At 39.9% G+C, this 8,349-nt stretch overlaps 1 protein-coding gene and 1 pseudogene across 2 annotated transcripts in view; both read left to right on the top strand.

The window, feature by feature from the left end:
* The window catches only part of DTD1 (D-aminoacyl-tRNA deacylase 1), a 275,745-nt gene continuing 267,396 nt past the window's right edge, over positions 1 to 8,349 (top strand). For both annotated transcript variants that reach the window (XM_037057031.1, XM_037057032.1), the window contains exon 1: positions 1 to 187. In XM_037057031.1, coding sequence (XP_036912926.1) covers positions 145 to 187 — 43 coding nt within the window. In that variant the 5' untranslated portion in view covers positions 1 to 144. The remainder of the gene's footprint in view (positions 188 to 8,349) is intronic.
* On the top strand, positions 3,289 to 4,145 carry LOC118994347 (keratin, type I cytoskeletal 18-like; annotated as a pseudogene).

Here is an 8,349-nt window from a genome sequence, read left to right as displayed (position 1 = left end):
ATCGCTGGCCTTCTCCAACTTGGTCTGGCAGAGCTGCCGGGTGCTTCCCGGTGTCATCAGCAGTGGGCGCTGGCCTCCGAGCGGCTGGCAGAGTCCAGAGGCCGGAAGAAGCGCGGCACCACCCCACTAGCTCCAGCCGCCGCCATGAAAGCTGTGGTGCAACGCGTCGCTCGGGCTAGCGTCACAGGTCAGTCGGGTGGGGCCGGGCCGGGGAGGAGCCACCCCTGACCCCACGCCTGACAGTCCCCGGCCACCCCCACAACGAAACGCCCTGTGGGGCCGTTCTGTCTTCTGGCCCTTGGGCGAGCTCGGATCTCGCAGTGTGGACTCTCTGGCCAGGCTCAGGGCACCACCACGGCCCCGGATGTGCCTGCCTGGTGGGCCCCAGCGCGTTCCTAGCTTCAAGATCTCCTCTTGGGGTTCATGATAAACGCACCTTATTTTGGTTCTGAGCACCTGGTGGTAGAAACTCCGAGCATCTGTATGGCTCATTCTTCATTGGAATATTGCACTAATGTGTAGGGAATATTTCTGGAGCAAGAACGTCCCCTTTAGCAATGTTCTTTTTAAAATTTCCCATTTTGCCCATTTTCTATATGTCCCAATTTTTATGGAATTTGACTCTCAATAAAATGCACAGATGTGAAGAGTTGTTCCTATCGATGAGTTCTGGCAGTTGTGTACACCCACGTGGCCAGCCCCAGATTAGTTTCAGAACAGTCCCTGCCCCAGGATAACCTTCATCTCCAGTGGACCTCTATAGGAATGGGGTCAGAATCTTAAGAATTCAGGGTGAAATATTTCTCTTTCTACCAGTTTCTTGTGGGCCAAGCCACCCAACCATTAGTCATCACTTGATCACTGTAGTCTCATTTGAACAATGATTAATGTTAATCACTGTTAATGGGGTCCAGATAAGTAATGTAGATAAGGTGGTTGTTATAAAAACTCAAACCAGTTTGAGTTATTATTAACTTTAAAATAAAGTTATTTTAAAAAATTTTAATGAATAATTTTAGATTGTTTTCTAGCCTTTTCTGTTTACATTGGCAGAATTATAGCATTGTTTCAGGCCAGATAATTCCAGATATTCTTCAAGCCAGTCTACACCAAATGTTTTCTTGTGTCTACAAAAGTATTAATCTGAAAGTAAAACAACAAAATCCCCTAAAGAAACAACCAAACCCAGCAAAACCATATACAGGTATTTAGATTTGAGATTTGACTTTTCAACCCTGCTCAATGATGCCAAAGCTGTTCTGGTAACTGGTTTTGGATATGGCCTCAGAGTAATTCGGATTTATGGAATTTTAAAACAAGTTTTTTTTTAACATTTCAGTTAATATTTAAGGTTACCAAACCAGGATAATCCATAGATGAAAATGTTTTGCTTTTTCTGAGAAGATCTTGTAGTCTGCTTTATGTGGTCATCATCAACACTCAATAAAATGGAGAATTTAGGTTTTGGTCTTATATCTCTTAACTCTCCATTCTAGAATATTAAAAACATGTGTTCTGTGACATTTGCTGAATAGTTTAAGTGATTTTAGTTTATTATTTACATTGTCTGCTTTTAGTTAAAAATGAACAAATAAACCAACCTGTATTAAAAAGATAAATGTTAATTGTGGGAAGGTGTTACTAAAATGGAATTATCTCTCTGTTAGAGGGACCTTGGTGTTCGCTAGGCCTCCTAGTTGGATTGTAATGGATTTTCTGATTCCTTAAAAATGTGACTGGCTCCACTGAAATGTAAGTGAATGACATATTATTTCAGGGGTTCCAAAATGTCACTTCCCATTTTATTGTTAAGACAGAGTAGACAGTTAGAAGTCACATCTTATCATGTGGCAGTTTCACTTTATGAGATTGTTCAGTAGCATGGTTATTGTGATAATCTAATTTAAAAAGCTTTGTTGTGGAACATTTTAAATACTCATTTGGTTAAACAGGCAAATAGTACGTAACCTTTATGTTTCATCACTCAGCTTCAGCAGATAAAATCTGAATAGAATCATAAAATATTGGGACGAGGATCTAATATTGTTGGGTTTGAACATGTTTATTTGGGAGGTTGTAATTTCTCAAAGAAGGTATTCACAGGTGATGCCACTTATACATGGAGAAACTGACCAAATATCTCCTGTCTTTTTTAGTCTGATGATCTTCTGTCTATAATTCTCAAGTTTTTTTCCTTTGGAAATCCATTTGTCTATAATAAAAGATCCATTTGAACCTACTAATCCTTCTTTTTATTCCAGGAGGAGGGGCAAAACTCCTCTAAAATAAGAGAGCAAACTGTCAGATACAGGCCTTGGGGCATAGATTATCTTATTAATACAATATGACATTGTAAAGATGTTGAAACTTCAAATAGTGATTTGAATCACTTCAACTAATGATTCTACTTTTGAAAATCTACTCTTAGGAAGATAATCCTAATTATAGAGAACACTTTAGAGGGATGAAAAAGAAGAGCACAGAGGATTTTTAGGACAGTGAAATGACTCCACATGATACTACAATGGTGCATACATGTCATCATATATGTATTTGTCTGAACCCATAGTATATACAACACCATGAGTGACCCTGGAGTAAACTATGGACTCTGGATAATTATGATGTGTCATTGTAGTGTCATCAATTGTAACAAATTTAATCCTGTGGAGGTTAGTCTGCCCATTGCATGGAATGTAACTGTTACTGGATGGGATGCAATATTAAAAGATGTTTAGAGCAGCTTCAACCTGAGTCTGGGCTTCTCACCTTCCTACCTGAACAATACGAGCTTTAGTGCATGTTCCAGCTTCTCCCCAAGCTTCTGGACCCTGGGCTCTGTGCAGTTGCCCAGCTGCTGGGTCTGGCCAACCAGCAGCATGGCCGATGTCTGTGCAGGCTCTGGGGTCTTGGGCTCCCAGATCTCCGTGTCCTGCTCCATCAGCATGCAGGGCAGCTGGGGATCTGGGAGCCTGGATGCAGGGATGGCCAGGGGTCTGGTGGGCATAGGGGGCATCCAGAGTTAGAAGGAGACTATGCAATGCCTGAATGACTGCCTGGCCTCCTACCTGGAGAGGGTGAGAAGCCTGGAGGCTGGTAATCGGAGACTGGAGATCAAAATCCAAGAATACTTAGAGAAGAACGGACCCCAGGTCAGAGACTAGGGGCATTATTTCAAGACCATTGAGGACCTGAGGGCTCAGAGCTTTGCACATTCTGTGGACAGTGCCTGCATTGTTCTGCAGATTGACAATGCCCATTTTGCTGCTGATGACTTCAGAGTGAAGTATGAGACAGAGCTGGCTGTGTGCCAGTCTGGAGAATGACAGCAGTGGGCTCCAAAAGGTTACTGATGACACCAGTACCATCCGGCTGCAGCTGGAGACAGAGATTGAGGCTCTCAAGGAGGAACTGCTCTTCATTAAGAAGAACCACAAAGAGGAAGTAAATGGTCTACAAAATTAGATTGCCAATTCTGGGTTGACTGTGGAGTTAGATGCCCCCAAATCTCAGGACCTAAGCAAAATCATGACAGACTTCCAGGCCCAGTATGATGAGCTGGCTCAGAAGAACTGAGAGGAGCTGAATGAGTACTGGCCCCATCAGATTGAAGAGAACACCACAGTGGTCACTTCACAGACCGCTGAGATAGGCTCTGCTGAGACAACACTCATGGAGCTGAGACTACAGTCTAGTTGTTGGAGATCGACCTGGACTCAATGAGAAATCTGAAGGTCAGTTTGGAGAACAGCCCCAGAGAAGGTGAAGATGTGCAATACCATGCAGATGGAACAACTCAATGGGATCCTGCTGCATCTGGAGTCAGAGCTGGCCCAGACTCGGGCAAAGTGGCAGTGCCAGGCCAAGGAATATGAGGCCCTGCTGAACATCAAGGTCAAGCTGGAGGCTGAGATTGCCACCTACTGAAGCCTACTGGAAGAATGGGAGGACGTCAATCTTGCTGATGCCCTGGACAAAAGACCCTCCTTACAAACTATCTGAAAGACCATGATTCACAGGATTGTGGACTGCAAACTGGTGTCTGACGTTAATGCCACCAAAGTTTTGAGGCATTAAAGGCAGCAGAAGTGGGGCATCCTTTGGCAGGGAAGAAAACCAATAAAAAGTTCATTGAAAGACTAGAAAAAAGATGTTTAGGAGAAACTTATAACATGGAAAAATTCTTATGCAATAATAAGAGAAAAGATGAGACAAAAATTTATATACAATATGTATAATACTGCAATAATATTATTGTTCTTTTTTCTTCCTGTTATATTTTTCAAATTTTCTAGAATGCATATTTACTTTAATGGTGGATATAGCTCAATAATCATTATTTTTAAGCTTCAAAATATACTTTGGGGAAAATTTAGAAAAAATATTGACATTATAAGAAAATAATACATATTTTTTATGGCCAAGTCATATTTCATTGTATATATGCACCACTTCTTCTCTATCCATTTATCTATTGATAGATACTTAAGTTGCTTCCATATCATGGCTATTATAAGTTATGCTACAATGAACTTATGAATGCCTAGGTCTTTTTGATTTAGTGTTTTGGGTTTCTTCAGATAAAAATCCAGAAGTGGAATTGCTGGGTCCTTCATTATTTCTTGTTATAATCTTTGTTTTAAAGTCTGTTTTGTCTAGTATAAGTAATGCTAATCCAGCTTTTTAATTTCATTTCATTTCCATTTTCATGAAAAACCTTTTCATCTCTTTACTTTCAGTCTGTGTGTGTCTTTCAGTCTGAAGTGAGTCTCTTGCAAGCAACATTATGTGAGGGTCTTATTTTCTTTCCATTGAGCCACCATGCGCATTTTGATTGGAGCATTTAATCCATCTGCAGTCAAAGTAATTGTTGATTGATCCAAGGCAATCAACAGTGGTGGAGGTGTAAGCTACACTCATCTCCTCCCAGGACTAAACTGGAATTACAATGAAATTATGGAACAGTCAATTTGAATAACCTACTGAAGATTGGCTGAAGAGAGGTCTTATAACCAAGGATTTACAGAAGAAGCCACATCAAAACTGCTCCAAATAGGTTGCTGAGGGCCAGTCACGGGGCAGTGTCTTATAATGGCCTGTACCAGAGTTCCTCCCAAGAGGCCCAGAACCAACACATCCAGTGACCAGCATTAGACAACATGAGAGTAGGATTCAGTAAGCTTCACAAGTGGCATATCCAAAGGGAGATCTTGGCAGGCACCAAAGCCTGCTGAGATAAATTCTGCTTCGTGTGGTTAATACTGCACTGTAGCTCACATGCCATGTTTGGGGTTAATCCTTGGGTTCAGCCAGCCTGATGGTCTATCCCATGCACAAATAAGCCAATAGTCATCAAGACCCAATTCTAACAGGCAGGCCCATATAACCCACACAAGGAACATTTCTGGAGCACATAGCTCAGGGGACTAAGGAGACTGTACCACTGGACCCCACAAGACACCTAATACATAAGGTCATTCCACGAAGACTGGGAGTCATAGAAGATCTATCTAATACATAGAAATAAACACAAAGAGGCAGCCAAAATGAGGTGACAAAGAAACAGGCCCCAAATAGAAGAGGAGAAATATCTAGAAAAAGAGCTGAATGAAATGGAGGCAAGCAATTTACCAAATATAAAGTTCAAAGTAATGGCTGCAAGTACACTTGATAGCATGAAAAAGGACATAGAGACCATAAAAAAGTACCAGTTAAAAATGAATAATGTGATATCTGAAATGAAAAATACACTGAAAGGGATAAAGTGATTGTTGATAGGGATGTATTTAATGCCATTTTATTATTTGTAAAAAAGTGAAAACTTGCTATCTGCAACATCATGAATGGACCGAGAGGGTATTGTGCTGAGTGAAATTAAGTCAGAAGAGGAAGACAAAAGCCATATGATTTCACTTATATGTGGATTCTGAAAAACAAAACAAACCAGCACCCAGAAACAGATCACAGATACAAAGGACATTTTGATGGTTGCCAGATGGGAGGGGCATTGGAGGAATGGGTGAAAAAAGTGGAGGAATTAAGAAGTACAAATTTGGCCCTGGCCGGTGTGGCTCAGTGGATTGAATGCTGGCCTGTGAACTATAAGGGTCACCGGTTTGATTCCCAATCAGGGCACATGCCTGAGTTGTGGGCCAGGTCCCTAATAGGGGGTGTGTGAGAGGTAACCACACATTGATGTATCTCTCCCTTTCTCCCTGTCTTCTCCTCTCTCTAAAAAGTGAATAAATAAGATATTTTAGAAAAAGAGTACAAATTTACGTAAGAGTCATGTAAAGTATAGTCAATAATATTGTAATAACTATGTATGGTGTCAGGTGGGTACTAGACTTATCACGGTGATCGCTTTGTAAATTATATACGTATCTAGTCACCAGGTTGTACACCTGAAACTAATATAACATTGTATGTCAACTGTAATTGAAAAATTAAAAATTATTAAAAAATAATATTGATTTATGTAAAGAACAAAAAAAGCCAAAGGCTTTTCTAACGCAAAACAAATAAGTAAACAACCCCAATTGTTTAGTCTTTATGTTGGGATAGATTTTTTTTAGTTTCAGCTTTTGAGTCAGTGGCTCAAAGAACAGTAAATCAGTCGTAGTCCATAATAAGAGAATTATAATAGAAGAAAATATTAAAATATTTTTTTAGCATAAAGCTAAGAGAAATTAAGCTTTACAGATATTTCAGAAATGGGTTGATGCTGGTGCTCTCCTTGTTAGACACCTGAAGGAAGAGGAGAGTCTCACTATTTCCTTAGATTGCAGGATACTACAACATGGTGAAGTCTGTGTTCCCTTGTCAGGGATATTTACAGATGATGATGATGATTTTCACTTATTTATTTTTAGAGGGAAGGGATGGGAGGGAGAAAGAAAGGTAGAGAAACATTGATGTGAGAAACATCAATTGGTTGCATCTCACATGTGCCCCGACCAGGGATGGAACCAGCAACTCGGGCAAGTACCCCAACTGGAAATTGAACCTGGGACCCCTCAATCTGGGGAGCGACACATAACCAACTGAACTGCACTGGTCAGGGCTATTATTATTATTTAATTTTTAAAATTTGTTTATTGCCTTGGCTGGTGTGGATAGGCTGATTGGAGCATTACCTTATAAACTGAAGGGTTGCAGGTTCAGTTCCAGGTCAGGGCACATGCCTAAGCTGTGGGTTCAGTAACCAGTTGGGGTGCAAATGAAAGGCAACCCATCAATATTTCTGTCTCGCATTGATATTTTCCTCCCCATTCCCTCCCTTTCCCTCTAAAAATCAGCAAGCATGTCCTCGGTTGAGGGTAAAAAGTTATTTGTTGATTTTAGAGAGGAAGAGAGAAAGAGAAACATCGATTTGTTGTTCCATTTATTTGTACATTTATGGGTTGATACTTGTATGTACCCTGACTGGGGGCTGAACCTGCAACCTTGGCATATTGGGATGATGCTCTAATCAACTGAGTTACCCAGGCAGGGCCTACACATAGATATTAGTATCTAAAAGAAGGAAATAACAAGGAAATGACACAGTTGACCATTGTCTAATTGGAACATTAGATTAGTACATGATAAAGTAACAAAACACAGATAATCTAGTGAGATCTGGCAAAAAGTTGGTCAAGAAAAATAGAAAATTTTGAAGATTAACATTTGAAGTATGGGCTTTGATTTTCCATTATAATGATGCATCTTGGTATAAGTAATATACCAACATTGAGAGACTGTCTAATGGTAGTAGAGTATGCATTTAACTATAAATATATATGCTAATGTTTGTAATAGGAATATATATCCAGAGATTATATTTATGCATGAGGTGCTTGATTTAAAAAGATTTGGAGATCATTGTCTTAGAATGCAACTTTAGTACTAAACTGAGAAATAATAGAAGTTTGCTGACTTGAAGCTTAACTTTTCAAGTCTATTTTATTGATTAAGCTATTACAGTTGTCCCATTTTGTTCTCCCCTTTATTCTCCTCTGTCCTGTACACTCCCTCTCATGATCATTTTGCCACCTTAGTTCATGTCCATGGGTTACACATATAAGTTCTTTGGCTTCTCCATTTCCCATACTATTCTTAACCTCCCTGTCAATTTTCTACGTACCATTTATGCTACTTATTTCCTGTACGTTTTCCCCCATTCATGCCCTCCCCCTCCCTGCTGATAACCCTCCATATGATTTCCATTTCTGTGAATCTGTTCCTGTTATAGTTGTTTGCTTAGTTTGTTTTTGTTTTTGTTTTTAGGTTTGGTTGTTAATAGTTCTCTGTTTGTTGTCATTTTACTGTTCCTATTTTTTCTTTTTTTAAAATATATTTTATTGATTA

This window comes from Sturnira hondurensis, unplaced genomic scaffold (assembly GCF_014824575.4).
Source record: "Sturnira hondurensis isolate 20B ecotype Veracruz unplaced genomic scaffold, ASM1482457v3 Scaffold0009244, whole genome shotgun sequence".
Lineage (NCBI taxonomy): Eukaryota > Metazoa > Chordata > Mammalia > Chiroptera > Phyllostomidae > Sturnira > Sturnira hondurensis.
The sequence above is the reverse complement of the archived record's forward strand: the minus strand, read 5'-3'. Positions and strand labels throughout refer to the sequence as shown.